The sequence below is a fragment of the Mizuhopecten yessoensis genome, unplaced genomic scaffold (assembly GCF_002113885.1).
Source record: "Mizuhopecten yessoensis strain PY_sf001 unplaced genomic scaffold, ASM211388v2 scaffold5409, whole genome shotgun sequence".
Classification (NCBI taxonomy): domain Eukaryota; kingdom Metazoa; phylum Mollusca; class Bivalvia; order Pectinida; family Pectinidae; genus Mizuhopecten; species Mizuhopecten yessoensis.
Window position 1 is genome coordinate 539,786 of NW_018406035.1, and position 16,622 is coordinate 556,407.

Consider the following 16,622-nt stretch of genomic DNA (forward strand, 5'->3'; position numbering starts at 1 on the left):
CGTTCACATGGTACATATATCAAATCACACCATACGTATTACAAATCACACTATATTTGTCAAAACAACAACTTAAATGCTTTCTGATGTTACATCTGTCATGTTATAAAAGTTGTCAGCAATAACTTTCGAAAAGTTTTGCCGTATTTCGTTTAAGGTGTGATATTGGCTCTGACAACAATAAATCTGACTTACGGCGACAACTCGAAAATCAAACCGATTACACACATTGAACATGGAAACCCAGTGAGAGAATCAGAAGGTAAGGTAACTTTTGATTAGTTTACTTTTCTGATATTTTATATGATTAGCGGATAATCATTTTGTCTACTAGAATAACACAATGTATACCATCACTCTTCTTAGTACCAGTACATTCATGCGGGAAACCATTACATACCTGAATTATATTTACACTTAATTTCCGATAAATTGGGTAAATGGTTCAGTGACATTCATTAAAACAAAACGTAACAGTCCTTTTTACCCAGCATGCCACTGACATCATCACCTTCGATATCTTTGATATTCAGAGGAAACTGTTGAAGGAGTTTAGACCATTTAACCATTGTGACCCGCCGCACGAGCAATTGAGCTAAATCGATGATTTTTACGTAACTCTACTTCACGTACACCTCTACTAATATAGCCTAGAGTAATATTAATATTAATATTAGTACGTGAAGTAAAGGTGTACGTGAAGTAGAGGTGTACGTAAAGTAAAGGTGTACGTGAAGTAAAGGTGTACGTAAAGTGGAGGTGTACGTGAAGTAGAGGTGTACGTAAAGTAGAGGTGTACGTGAAGTAGAGGTGTACGTAAAGTGGAGGTGTACGTAACTGGAGATAACATATGTGATATTATCTGGTATCAATACCCGAGTGTCCTCAAACATTAAGAAGAAGATACTGTCTACTGTAGGATAAAGTACTGTTAGGATGACGATATGTTGTACTGATCCAATAAATAAAGCGACGAAACGAAGCGATCCAAAACAGCAATAGTTCGAAATTGTCGGTGAACGTGACTGGCTTCAAAACTTTTGTCGAACCAAGAATGCCTCTTATATGCATGATAAACTAATGCCCACACTGTACCATTTTTTTCCGGTCGTGGTCATATAACCGCAGACTTAAATTTCCCTTATTACATTCCTTGTCATTAATTAAACCTTAGCCATGGTGTTACCCCGACCGCTTATATTACTCTAGTCTATATTGTTTTCCTTGACTTTAATGTAACCTAGACATAGTGTTACCCCGACCGCTAATGTTACTCTAGTCATTATTGTTTTACCTGCCTTTAATGTAACCCTAGCTATATTTTTATCCCAACCGCTAATATTACTCTAGTCTATATTGTTTTCCTTGACTTTAATGTAACCCTAGACATAGTGTTACCCCGACCGCTAATGTTACTCTAGTCATTATTGTTTTACCTGCCTTTAATGTAACCCTAACCATAGTGTTACCCCGAACATAAATAGTTAGGAAGGGTGCGCCGAGTGACTTTTACCGGAGGTGGTAGTTAATGCTGCCTCTCGTCAGGTCACGTGACCACACGATGCACAGAACGGTACCGTGTGTTAGTGGCATGTAAAACCTTGTGATACCACTCGGTACTGTGGTGTATTCAGTTACAAAAAAATATAGGATGATTGATGTTAAGATAAATTTCATTTGACATAGAGTATTTTGGAATAAAGGAAATAATTCCTGGATCATGTGACCATTTTATCCATTCAGGACTCAGTGGTACTGAGGCCAGAGTTAATAAATCCATGTTAAACACTGCCAGAACAATTCCCAGCTACATAATAACACCAAACCTTGGAAACTGGTATCCCACAAGCAGAATCACTTATCTTGAAAGCTGAACGCTAAGCACAGACCATTTAATACAATTATTTAGGACCCCTCTCAACGCACAACCTCTGACGGCTTTCACTTACACTCAAAGCCTAAAGGTATAGCTAATTCATAGTTACGAAACGCTTTTGATCGCTATGGTGGCCACAAGCAGAGGTCACAAAAGCAAATCCATAATTATGCTGGTAAGTTTTAAAAGAAAGACCTGGCCATATGGTTCTGTAAAAAGTAAACTTTTCGTCTTTGTATATGGCTTTCTGCATATTCAAATAGATGCTTTCTATCTTCGTATACTCTTGTCTTGTTATTGAATTCAAACTTATGTATATAAATATCAGAAAGTAGCAGCACGACTTGTTTTGCGTAAGCATTTTAATATTTACATATATTTTGATATGACAAAAGTATTTTTAGCATCATATTAAAATCAAATTGTAACTGAAAAAACCTTAGTATGTTTGAGTTAAAACACGATATGCTGATGTTTAATATGTGCAGTGTAAAGGTGTCTAATGTCCCTGAGGTAAACAGTATCTCTCAAGATGTGCCTAATGTCCCCGAGGTGAACAGTATCTCTCAAGATGCGTCTAATGTCCTTGAGTTGAACAGTATCTCTCAAGATGTGCCTAATGTCCCTGAGGTGAACAGGATCTCTCAAGTTGTGTCTAATGTCCCTGAGGTGAACAGTATCTCTCCAGAGGTGTCTAATGTCCCTGTGACGAGTATCTCTCAAGATGCGTCTAATGTACTTGAGTTGAACAATATCTCTCACGATGTATCTAATGTCCCTGAGGTGACCAATATCTCTCAAGATGTGTCTAATGTACCTGAGGTGAACAGTATCTCTCAAGATGCGTCTAATGTCATTGAGTTGAACAGTATCTCTCAAGATGTGCCTAATGTCCCTGAGGTGAACAATATCTCTCACGATGTGTCTAATGTCCCTGAGGTAAACAGTATCTCTCAAGTTGTGTCTAATGTCCCTGAGGTGAACAGTATCTCTCACGAAGTGTCTAATGTCCCTGGGGTGAACAGTATATCTCAAGATGTGTCTAATGTCCCCGAGGGGAACAGTATCTCTCAAGAGGTGTCTAATATCCCCGAGGTGAACAATATCTCTCACGAAGGGTCTTATGTCCCTGGGGTGAACAGTATCTCACAAGATGTGCCTAATGTCCCTGGGGTGAACAGTATATCTCAAGATGTGTCTAATGTCCCCTAGGTGGACAGTATCTCTCAAGAGGTGTCTAATGTCCCTGTGACGAGTATCTCTCAAGATGCGTCTAATGTCCTTGAGGTGAACAGTATCTCTCAAGATGCGTCTAATGTCATTGAGTTGAACAGTATCTCTCAAGATGCGTCTAATGTCAGTGAGTTGAACAGTATCTCTCAAGATGTGTCTAATGTCCCCTAGGTGGACAGTATCTCTCAAGAGGTGTCTAATGTCCCTGAGGTGAACAATATCTCTCCAGAGGGGTCTAATGTCCCTGTGACGAACCGTATCTCTCAAGATGTGTCTAATGTCCCCGAGGTGAACAGTATCTCTCAAGAGGTGTCTAATGTCCCCGAGGTGAACAATATCTCTCACGAAGTGTCTTATGTCCCTGGGGTGAACAGTATCTCTCAAGATGTGCCTAATGTCCCTGGGGTGAACAGTATCTCTCAAGATGTGCCTAATGTCCATGGGGTGAACAGTATCTCTCAAGATGTGCCTAATGTCCCCGGGGTGAACAGTATCTCTCAAGATGTGTCTAATGTCCCCGAGGTGAACAGTATCTCTCCAGAGGTGTCTAATGTCCCTGTGACGAACTGTATCTCTCAAGATGTGTCTAATGTCCCTGGGGTGAACAGTATCTCTCAAGATGCGTCTAATGTCCTTGAGTTGAACAATATCTCTCAAGATGTGCCTAATGTCCCTGAGGTGAACAATATCTCTCAAGAGGTGTCTAATGTCCCTGTGACGAACCGTGTCTCTCTAGATGTGGTATTGAGAATTTAATGATGTGTGATTTGTTCAGTTATGTATCGATTTTGTATAGTTGGCAAATTGTTTGGTCTATACAACACAAAAAGATAAATATAAACAAAGATTTTAAAAAAAATGATGTTATTGTACATATTAGGAAATGTGCATTAAAAGTGGATTATACGTAGGACAACTCCTGCCATAGTGTGTGTAGTAATTGTTTATCACTATATCAAAACATTGTCGCCTGCCAATAAAACTCCATGTAGCATTCATCTGTGCCTACACTCGTGAATTATATATCACCTCTGTGTATTTAATGCTCAACGTCATTAATGTTGTGAACGCTGCAGTGTTTATTTTTTGTAAGCAGACATATTAATCCCACATGACCAAACTTAATCAAACCCTAAATAATAATTTATTGGATATATGGTATTGCTTTAATTTTGTCTCTGCTGTATAGAGATTAAATAGTACTTATGATTAGGAGGTGTTGGTGACTAGGGCTAAAGTTTTGTCTTTTACGACAGTAGAGGACTTACACGTTGAACTGTATAACCGATTTATGATTGACTGGTTAACGGATTAACTTCGTAAAACACAAACATTTTTAATGGAGAGTGACACAAACGAATTTTGTGTAAGAGGTCCAACGATGTTGTACAACAGTTTATTTGGACAGTGAACCCGGATGTAGATTCGTTACACTGTAGATCTACAAAGTATAAATTATTTGGCAAACTTATCAAAACTACTGAAATATAACACATGTGTTTAAAGGACCCAGGTATGACTTCGTTAATAGAACGGATCGTGTTTGCCATCGGTATGTATTTTGGCTAAGCAATTGGTATTGGTATATCAATCAATATTTGTATTAATTGTGTATGTTCATAGAACTAAATGTCATGGTATATACATATATATATATATTGTATTGCTCAGTATTTATACTTGTTTGAATTGGTAGGTATCTATCATTGTATGTATCACTAATGTTATTGGTATTTATTACATACTCACTAATAAAAACGGTTTTTTTGTATATGCGATACAACACAATTGCTCTAACCCGTATCAGTCCTCTCCGTATCACACCCCTTTTTCTTTTCTTTTTTCTTTTTTTAAATATTTCAAAAGAAAAACAGATCATACGATAATAGATATATCCGTATTGTATAAGTAAGTATGTAATAAACAGAATAAATCATGCCTTTTTCCATATCACAACAAGTATCAACCCTTGACCAATATCAGCACTCGGGCTGAAATTGGAGTCTCGGGTTGATACTGGGTGTGATATGGAAAAAGGCATGTATTATTCTCTATGTATCTATTTATTTTTATATCTCTACTTTAATTGGTATATATCTATCATTGTATATATCTCTACTTTTATTGGTACATGTATGTATCTATTTATTTTTATATCTCTACTTTAATTGGTATGACAGTCAGACATTCTTTATTCCCTCCTTGCGGAAGTTTGTAGTACATGTATACACACATTCACAATATTTCAACATAATGTTATATACTAAGACGGACAATGACATGACATTAAACACGATTGTTCTAAAGCATATATACGTTAAACACTATATTTGCAACAGTTCATAACAGAATCTTTCATAAGAGCTCATTCATCTCAGCAGTCATGATTGGCATATTTGTCGCCATGTCTACCATGAGTGTTTCCCATTCTGTATCTGTTCTATTAATTTTACTTCTATCTCCAAGTAGGAACTACATCATATATTTTCGGTTGCATTCGAAAATAAAATATAACTTTGCACTTCAATAGAGCGTATACACCGTCTAGTAATATATCCCTACTTTTAAAGAGCTTTGGACAATAAAAAATGCAAGACTTTTTCATTACTCCGTTTACCACATAATTTACATAGAACTTCTTTCAACTCAAAACGATATGCCAGTTTGATCAGCTCAGTAATTGTTAGAGTTGATTTTGGATGCTTTCTGCTTAGCTCCTATTAAGGGTTAGGGTGTCTGTGTGGATGTATAGATACATATTTACTGAGTGCATCCATGTTATTTAAATGATTTAAATATCTCTTTTTTAATTAGTATGTATCTACTGATTTATATCTACTGATTTATATATCTTTACTTTTATTGGCATGTATCTATTGATTTATATATCTCTACTTTTATTGGTATATATCTATTGATTTATATATCTATACTTTTATTGGTATATACAAATGTATCAATTGATTAATATATTTCTACTTTTATCGTTATGCATCTACTGATTTATATATATCTACTTTTATTGTTATGTATCTATTGATCTATATATCTCTGCTTTTATTGTTATGTATCTATTGATTTATATATCTCTACTTGTATTGGTATATATCTACTGATTTATATATCTCTACTTTTATTAGTATATACAAATGTATCTATTGATTAATATATTTCTACTTTCAATGGTATGAATATAGTGATTTATATATCTCCACTTTTATTGGTATATATCTATTGATTTATATATCTCTACTTTTATTGGTATGTATCTATCGATTTATAAATCTCATTTCTAAATTAGTATGCATCTATCATTGTATATATCTCCACTTTTTTGGTATTTATTGATTGATTTATATATCTATATATCTCATCTGTTATTGGTATACATCTATTATTGTATATATTTCTTCTTTTATTGGTATTTATTACATACCTACTAATAAATAAGTATTTTGTTTGTATATGCGATACGTCACAATTGCTTTAACCCATATCAGGCCTCGCCGTATCACACACCAAAACCCGTATCAGCCCTCGCCGTATCACACACCAAAACCAAAACCCGTATCAGCCCTCGCCGTATAACAGCAAAACCAAAACCCGTATCAGCCCTCGCCGTATCACAGCAAAACCAAAACCCGTATCAGCCCTCGCCGTATCACACCCTAAAACCCGTATCAGCCCTCGCCGTATCACCCCCCAAAACCCGTATCAGCCCTCGCCGTATCACCCCCTAAAACCCGTATCAGCCCTCGCCGTATCACACCCTAAACCCCGTATCAGCCCTCGCCGTATCACACCCTAAACCCCGTACCAGCCCTCGCCGTATCACACCCTAAAACCCGTATCAGCCCTCGCCGTATCACCCCCCAAAACCCGTACCAGCCCTCGCCGTATCACACCCTAAAACCCGTATCAGCCCTCGCCGTATCACACCCCATAACCCGGATCAGCCCTCTCCGTATCACACCCCAAAACCCGAATCAGCCCTCGCAATATCACACCCCAAAACCCGTATCAGCCCTCCCGTATCACACCCCAAAACCCGTATCAGCCCTCGCAATATCACACCCCAAAACCCGTATCAGCCCTCGCCGTATCACACCCCAAAACCCTTATCAGCCCTCGCCGTGTCACACCCCAAAACCGTATCAGCCCTCGTCGTATCACACCCCAAACCCCGTATCAGCCCTCACCGTGTCACACCCCAAAACCCGTATCAGCCCTCTCCGTGTCAGCCGGCAAAACCCGTATCACACCCCTTTTGCAAATTTTTCGTTTTTCAAAATTGAAAAAGAAAAAAAGGTCATAAGATAAAAGACCCAGTCATTTTTTATTAGTAGGTAATAAACAGAATAAACATCCAGTATCAACCCTCGACTAATATCTAAGGCCCTCGGGCTGATATTGGAGTGTCGGGATGATACTGATTGTGACATGGAAAAAGGCATGTACTATTGCCTATGTATCTATTATTGTATATGTTTCTACTTTTATTGTTATGTATCTACCGATTCATATATCTCTACTTTTATCGGTATATATCTATTGATTTATATATCTCTACTTGTATTGGTATATATCTATTGATTTATATATCTCAACTTTTATTGGTATATATCTATTGACTTATATATCTCTACTTTTATTGGTATGTACCTACCGATTTATATATCTCTACTTTTATTGGTATTTATCTATTGATTTATATATCTCTACTTGTATTGGTATGTACCTACCGATTTATATATCTCTGCTTTTATTGGTATGTATCTAACGATTTATATATCTCTACTTTTATTGGTATGTACCTTCCGATTTATATATCTCTACTTTTATTGGTATATATCTATTGATTTATATATCTCAACTTTTATTGGTATATATCTATTGACTTATATATCTCTACTTTTATTGGTATGTATCTAAAGATTTATATTTCTCTACTTTTATTGGTATGTACCTACCGATTTATATATCTCTGCTTTTATTGGTATGTATCTAACGATTTATATATCTCTGCTTTTATTGGTATGTACCTTCCGATTTATATATCTCTACTTTTATTGGTATGTACCTTCCGATTTATATATCTCTACTTTTATTGGCATATATCTATTGATTTATATATCTCAACTTTTATTGGTATATATCTATTGATTTATATATCTCTACTTTTATTGGTATATATCTATTGACTTATATATCTCTACTTTTATTGGTATATATCTATTGACTTATATATCTCTACTTTTATTGGTATATATCTATTGATTTATATATCTCTACTTTTATTGGTATATATCTATTGATTTATATATCTCTACTTTTATTGGTATATATCTATTGACTTATATATCTCTACTTTTATTGGTATATATCTATTGACTTATATATCTCTACTTTTATTGGTATATATCTATTGACTTATATATCTCTACTTTTATTGGTATATATCTATTGACTTATATATCTCTACTTTTATTGGTATATATCTATGACTTATATATCTCTACTTTTATTGGTATATATCTATTGACTTATATATCTCTACTTTTATTGGTATATATCTATTTATTTCTATATCTCTATTTTTATTGGTATATATCTATTGACTTATATATCTCTACTTTTATTGGTATATATCTATTGATTTATATACCTCTACTTTTATTTGTATGATCATCCCAACATCTGTTTACGTATACATATCGCTCTTTGCATTGGAATGCATACATTGTTGTTTGTGTTGGTATGATAACGTCATTGTTTCTTATAAAAGATTTTATGAATTTAGCAAATCAAAAATGTTTATAAAATTTTAACGCTATCAGCTTTATCATGATTGGTTAAAATGTATTTAATTCGGTATCAAATTATTTGTGTAGGTGTCTGCTATTAGAACGTTATTGTTAACATCCGTTTTTCTCGATTTTGGGGTATTCTGGGATGTTTGCCATGTTTGTAAGTGATGCGCCGAGAACACTACATTGAACATGTTTAAGTTGGTGTAACATGTAGCAAGGATGCTTTTTCATTCCTGAAGTTATGCCTATTCGAATTCCTGCTAGTTAGAGTGATGATTGCGGCAACGCCGTAAACTGATTCCTCGAACGCCTCCACCACGAGTGAAACCTTTTAAGGACTCCTCCCAAAACCAAATATAATCCTCTGACGTCGCATATATCGGCGGGGCGCTTCGGCCCGGTAAAGGCCGATTTGTATGTGGACCCCGCTTCAATGCAGACCTCTATAATGCATTCTCTTATGCACGCAGTGTAATTGTAATCTGTTTCTGATTATATGTCCACATACAAGGCCTCCATCCAACAATGTGTCTCCCTCTAGTCGCGCAAGGGGCGGCATCCGTATACGCCAGTCTGTTCGAAGAGGAAATTCTTTTGGTCTGCTGTTTCGTAGACGGTCGCACATCGGCGCTATTGCATTTAAATGATGATGCAGTTGACAGATTGCTGTTTTCAGGCTACAATAAGTCTTACAGCTTCACATTGCATTACTTCTACCTGAGCGGATCAATAGCCCATTTTCTCTCTAACCTATAGAGTCGCGGCATTGCTTTAACGGATAACGTTATAAATGTTTTAGTGAAATATCATTACTGAATTTTTGAATTTCATTGTAGATTTGATGGCAGTATTAATGACGACTCTGGACTTCGCCTGTTGCTATACACCTAAGACTGATTCTGACAAAACGTACCCATTACACAAAGGTATGCTGAATCTTTGTTGTAGATATCAATAATACAATGTAAGAAACATCGAGACCATATAATAGTTCTCCCAATAGAACTAGCATTTACTCAGCCAATCAGAGATAGCAGCGGCCATGTCTTATGTCCGGCTGAAAAAGAACAACACCTTAAAGAGCATCAATCATTTCCATTATTTTTCGACAAAATTGTAGTGGCCTGATATCAAAATAGACCAATGTTTTACTTAAGTGTATGGCGCTGTGAATGGTGTAGGCTGTTAGAGATTTTAATTCAAAACTGCGGGGAATAAACCATTTACATTGTTAATAGGAGTTTAATAAACCGTGTACTCATTTCCTAGAACTTCTCCCGCTGGTTATTATATAAAGGCTAACTAAGATAATAAATCGCAGTCTTAATTAAGTAAGTAGGTACAATAGGTAGATAGGTCGGTAGGCAGGTATAAATGTAAATGAAATTAAATACTTCACTTCACTGAAAAAATAACTGAGATTAACCCCATATACACATGTGCATTGGTTCCCCTTGATGTAAGGAAGCACGTTGTGTTGTTTCTCCGATATTAATCATGTCTCGCGAGAGCAAATCGAGGAGAAACAAATTATAGTGTTTCCACATGGGCCATAAATATTTAGGTGTGACGGTATAAATGGCTAGTAACGATGATCCGGCCACTGCGCCATTACTGCCGTCTACTTCATGACTCGGAACTCTGTTGTCGTGTCTCTTGTTCATTTTTCTAGTTTGACTCCATATAAGGGAAATATTGAACGCGTGAAGGCAACTCGATATGCCTCACACACCAATTCCCCTATGCGTAACATTCATAAAAAATCAACAGCAACCCGAGGGAAATTAATCAAAAACCACAATCAAAGTAATACAGAATATATCAGCAGGGCATTTTCGTTCGTTGTGTATCTAACAAATTTATAGTTTATGAAATGAGGAAATCAGTCAACGTAGATACATTGTGAAATAACACGACATCTATGTTATCAGTATATATATATGTCTATCAGTACACCGCAAATAGGAGTATATGAATTGTTAATGTTAAACGGGTGTAAAGGTAATAAGTGATGCCCTATAACGTTACGATTCACCAGTGAAATAGGAAGTTGTATATAGTAGATGTACTGTATAAAACATAGAAAATCACGCGTACTGGTCATAATTAAGGTGCTGGTATTAGGTTGATCATCATTTAGCTAAATGAAATCAATTTACACATTTTCAATATTATAAATATTGATGGGATATTTTAGGATGAGGGGATTAGTACAAAAAAAGGAAACTTTCGTACCTATGAAGTGACATTTACATTGATTTTTCTATTGTTACTCATATACTGTATGTTCATGTAAGATTTCGAATGATCGACCGAAATCGGCCAATATATAATATAAATGTACAATATTATCACCTACTTTCTCCACGTAAACAGTTTTGATAAGCGATTTGTTTTTTAGTACTTGAACAAACCTAAAAAGAAATATTTTAATATTTTTAAAATAAGTATTGATTTTTTTCTGTTGCAAGCATGTTACTACGGTTGCGTTGGTAGTACTCACAAAACAGCTAAATGTATTTATATTGTTGAAAACAACGGGCATTATTCTTGATACGCAAGAAGAAATACTAGCATTTTCTAATCAGTAAGATATTAATCATCGGCAATTACTTCTCCCCAGAAAAACAATTTCTTCTGACTGAAGAGTTAGCGAAGTCCTTTCTGAAGCCATTTCGTCGTGTCCGGAGAGGGAATGACCCGGTGGGCGAATGCAGAGAGAGGGACGGATGTAGATGGGAGGAACTCAAAGAGTACTATGGAAACTACCCCAATATAATTGTGAGTAACTTCGTTATATGTGACAGGCATTATCTTATATTCTGTATATCATGGCCCTGTTTGTATTTTGATATTATGAAAGTTACGCCATCACATGTGCACAGCAAAATACTCTGAAAAAATAATATTTTCATTAGCAACCATTCTAAATATTCACAAACTGGAATTTCTCCAAGTCTTCATTATCGTGATGTATTTTAAATTTTCCTAGCGATGGAACGTGTTGTAACGTTCCGCCCCCTGCTGATAAGATGAATTTGTATCTTTTTCTGTATCATCGTTTTATTGAAATATCGTCATACTAAACTACACTGTTGAAGGCTTGTGTGCTGTTTGGTTCCTACTTGTTTTACTAGTGGTGTATTCAAAGAATGCAATGCTTGTCATTTAGTTGTAATACAGGACATATACTTATTTCTGTCTCGAATATGCAGCCCTGGTGGGGATGGGGCATCAATTGGTAACACAATCACAAAATTGACTAGAACTTGTATTTGTATTTTAGAAAGAATTCATGCACGAATTCAAATGCGGATCGTACTGCCAACATGATAGTTTTACCTATTGTGAAATCACCAGCACAAGCTATAGAAAAATAGATGATGTCAAGTATCAGTGTTCTCGTAAGTACCCTTGTAAGATTAACCTTTGGATTAGTAGTAAGTTTTCGTTTTCAAAGTTTGCTTTTATTCAATTATAGGAGAGAAAAAAGGTTGTATTCCAGTAGTAAACCCTTTTTGATTGGATAAGAGGAAAACCCATGTTATTTTTATTGTATGAATCAACCGAGGGGGGCAGTATTGACAGGGGATTCAACAACAGATTGTGTGCTCTTAAACTTAATCTGCTAGAATTTTGTTATATCATTATAAGATTTTCGAGTTTATGCATTTTTAGTTTATATATACATGTACTAGCGGAAAAAAGAAACTGTGCATGCGGAGTATTGTTATAGAACATGTATTACCAACTGTATATTCATGAAAATTCACACACATGACCGAGTATGACACATACACACTATCCGTATGTCATTGAAAGTTTTTCCCGTGCAGTTTGCTTTCTATAGGCGTTGACCAGTTTGCACGTTTTTCTCGTCCAGCCATCCAATTCGACAATGACAGTTATTTTTCAACTGTTGGGTCACTCTGTTGAGACCAGTGAGCAGTAAAACCAGCATTATAACGTTTTAATTTGTGATTAATGCTATGTCGAGGGTCAATGGAAATGGCCGCCTCCGGGTTATTGGTATGCTTCAAGCTGGTATGGGCCAAGCCGTTGTCTCCACACGTTTTCATGTCCATCGAAACACAATCCGGGATTTGTGGAGACGACATCAACAGTTTGGCCACGTCGGCGATCGACCTCGTGCGGGACGTCACGTCAACAGGACAACCATATTCGGCTTGTCCATTTGAGAAATCGCTTCCAAACGGCAAGTTTGACTGCACGGACAATCCCTGGGTTGCTACCAATAAGAACTGTACAGAACCGATTGCGTGAACGAGCTATCCGTTCACGACGTCCTGCAATCCGCCCAGTTCTTCTGCGACGTCATCGTGTAGCATGTCTGGACTGGTGCAGAAGGCATCTGCGATTTACTCGACGGGATTGGGCAGGCATTTTGTTAACGGACGAGTCGCGAGTCCACCTGGATAGTAATGACGGCCGTTCCAGAGTGTATCGTCGTGTTGGAGAACGTTTCCGTGACGCGTGTATGGTACAACGACGTTCTTTCGGTGGATGCAACGTTATGATTTGGGGCGGCATCACAGCCAACGGGAGAACGCCTCTGGTGGTTGTTAACGGGAATTTGAACGCCCTACGTTACCGTGACGAGATCCTCCGGACCCACGTCGTTCCATTCGTGCAAGGGCAGCAACGTCACATTACGCTACAGCAGGACAACGCAAAGCCACACATAGCTCGTGTCGCTATCGACTTTCTGGCCCAGCAGAACATTGACGTGTTGCCTTGGCCTGCTGTATCCCCCGATCTGTCGCCCATTGGACACGTCTGGGATGAAATGAAGCGCAGATTACGGCCATTACCTAATCAACCGGTGACGTTGGCTGATTTGGCTGCAGCGTTCGTACAGATCTGGAATGTCATCCCACAAGCATTCTTAAACCGTCTGATAGGCTCCATGTGTCGATGTTGCCAGGCTTGCATTCAGGCAAACAGTGGACATACGAGGTATTAACTTTGTGAACTCAGTATTGACCCTGCTTTGTTTATATCACTCCTGAGCAGAACTTATTGATTCCATAACGTGGAAAATGGAATGCAACTGTTCATCAATAACAAATAAATTGTCCATGAAAACCTTGTTGTTCTACGTCATACACATTTATTTTTATAACACATTTTAGGCATGCACAGTATTTTCCCGTATTATATGTAACATTCAGCAGTCTTTTTGTGGGTACTGTCTCGGAAACTCATAAAGTAGAGGACTACCCTATGGGTACTGTCTCGGAATCTAATAAAGTAGAGGACTACCTTATGGGTACTGTCTCGGACACTAACTAAGTAGAGGACTACCTTATGGGTACTGTCTCAGATACTAATAAAGTAGAGGACTACCTTATGGGTACTGTCTCGGACACTAACTAAGTAGAGGACTACATTATGGGTACTGTCTCGGACACTAATAAAGTAGAGGATTACCTTATGGGTACTGTCTCGGACACTAATAAAGTAGGGGACTACCTTATGGGAACTGTCGTGGACACTAATAAAGTAGAGGACTACCTTATGGGTACTGTCTCGGACACTAATAAAGTAGAGGACTAGCATATGGGTACTGTCTCGGACCCTTATAAAGTAGGGGACTACCTTATGGGTAATGTCTCGGACACTAATAAAGTAGAGTACTACCTTATGGATACTGTCTCGGACACTAATAAAGTAGAGGACTAGCATATGGGTACTGTCTCGGACACTTATAAAGTAGGGGACTACCTTATGGGTACTGTCTCGGACACTAATAAAGTAGAGGACTACCATATGGATACTGGCTCGGACACTAATAAAGTAGAGGACTACCTTATGGGGACTGTCTCGGACACTAATAAAGTAGGGGACTACCTTATGGATACTGTCTCGGACACTAATAAAGTAGAGAAATACCTTATGGGTACTGTCTCGGACACTAATAAAGTAGAGGACTACCTTATGGGTACTGTCTCGGACACTAATAAAGTAGTGGATACTGTCTCGGACACTAATAAAGTAGAGGAATACCTTATGGGTACTGTCTCGGACACTAATCTGTCTCGGACACTAATAAAGTAGGGGACTAGCATATGGGTACTGTCTCGGACACTTATAAAGTAGGGGACTACCGTATGGGTACTGTCTCGGACACTAATAAAGTAGAAGACTACCTTATGGGTACTGTCTCGGACACTAATAAAGTAGTGGATACTGTCTCGGACACTAATAAAGTAGAGAAATACCTTATGGGTACTGTCTCGGACACTAATAAAGTAGTGGATACTGTCTCGGACACTAATAAAGTAGAGGACTACCTTATGGGAGCTGTCTCGGACACTAATAAAGTAGAGGACTACCTAATGGGTACTGTCTCGGACAATAATAAAGTAGGGGACTACCATATGGATACTATCTCGGACACTAATAAAGTAGGGGACTACCATATGGATACTGTCTCGGACACTGATAAAGTAGGGGACTACCTTATGAGTACTGTCTCGGACACTAATAAAGTAGAGGACTACCTTATGGGAACTGTCTCGGACACTAATAAAGTAGAAGACTACCTAATGGGTACTGTCTCGGAGACTAATAAAGAAGAGGACTACGTTATGTGTACCGTCTAAGACACTAATAAAGTAGAGGACTACCTTATGGGAACTGTCTCGGACACTAAAAAAGTTGAAGACTACCTAATGGGTTCTCTGTCTCGGACACTGATAAAGTAGAGGACTACCTAATGGGTACCGTCTCGGACCCTAATAAAGTAGAAAACTACTTTATGGGTACTGTCTCGGACACTGATAAAGTAGAGGACTACCTAATTGGTACCGTCTCGGACACTGAAAAAGTAGAGGACCACCTAATGGGTACTGTCTCGGACACTAATAAAGTAGGGGACTACCATATGGATACTGTCTCGGACACTAATAACGTAGAGGACTACATTATGGGTACTGTCTCGAACACTGATAAAGTAGAGGACTACCTAATTGGTACCGTCTCGGACACTAATAAAGTAGAGGACTAACCTATGGGTTCTTTGTCTCGGACACTAAAAAAGTAGAAGACTACCTAATGGGTTCTTTGTCTCGGACACTGATAAAGAAGAGGACTACCTAATGGGTACTGTCTCGGACACTAATAAAGTAGGGGACTACCTTATGGGTACTGTCTCGGACACTGATAAAGTAGAGGACTACCTAATTGGTTCCGTCTCGGACACTGATAAAGTAGACGACTACCTAATGGGTACCGTCTCGGAGACTAATAAAGAAGAGGACTACCTTATGGGTACTGTCTCGGACACTAATAAAGTAGGGGACTACCATATGGATACTGTCTCCGACACTAATAAAGTAGAGGACTATCTTATGGGTACTGTCTCGAACACTGATAAAGTAGAGGACTACCTAATTGGTACCGTCTCGGACACTGATAAAGTAGAGAACTACCTTATGGGTACTGTCTCGGACAATAATAAAGTAGGGGACTACCATATGGATACTGTCTCGGACACTGATAAAGTAGAGGACTGCCTTATGGGAACTGTCTCGGACACTAATAAAGTAGATGACTAACTTATGGGTACTGTCTCGGACACTAATAATTTAAAGGACTACCTTATGTGTAATGTCCCGGACACTAATAAAGTAGAAGACTACCTTATGGGTACTGTCTCGGACACTAATAAAGTAGGGGAC

The 16,622-nt window shown here is 37.7% G+C and overlaps 3 protein-coding genes across 3 annotated transcripts; all 3 read left to right on the forward strand.

The window, feature by feature from the left end:
* The first annotated feature begins 14,625 nt into the window (after nt 1-14,625).
* Nucleotides 14,626-14,997, forward strand: LOC110450659 (ribosomally synthesized cyclic peptide ustiloxin B precursosr-like). Its single transcript, XM_021498285.1, has one exon. It carries the CDS (start codon nt 14,626-14,628, stop codon nt 14,995-14,997), a length of 372 nt encoding a protein of 123 aa, XP_021353960.1.
* An 11-nt stretch (nt 14,998-15,008) lies between these two features.
* LOC110450661 (ribosomally synthesized cyclic peptide ustiloxin B precursosr-like) lies at nt 15,009-15,545 on the forward strand. Its single transcript, XM_021498286.1, has one exon. It carries the CDS (start codon nt 15,009-15,011, stop codon nt 15,543-15,545), a length of 537 nt encoding a protein of 178 aa, XP_021353961.1.
* Nucleotides 15,546-16,040: 495 nt separating this feature from the next.
* On the forward strand, nt 16,041-16,499 carry LOC110450662 (ribosomally synthesized cyclic peptide ustiloxin B precursosr-like). Its single transcript, XM_021498287.1, has one exon. The coding sequence runs from the start codon at nt 16,041-16,043 to the stop codon at nt 16,497-16,499; it is 459 nt and encodes a 152-aa protein (XP_021353962.1).
* Nucleotides 16,500-16,622: the final 123 nt, after the last annotated feature.

What these genes read in the sequence shown, in the direction of transcription:
- LOC110450659 (XM_021498285.1), top strand. Translation starts at nt 14,626, where the DNA reads ATGGGTACTGTCTCGGACACTTATAAAGTAGGGGACTACCTTATGGGT.
- LOC110450662 (XM_021498287.1), top strand. Translation starts at nt 16,041, where the DNA reads ATGGGTACTGTCTCGGACACTAATAAAGTAGGGGACTACCTTATGGGT.
- LOC110450661 (XM_021498286.1), top strand. Translation starts at nt 15,009, where the DNA reads ATGGGTACTGTCTCGGACACTTATAAAGTAGGGGACTACCGTATGGGT.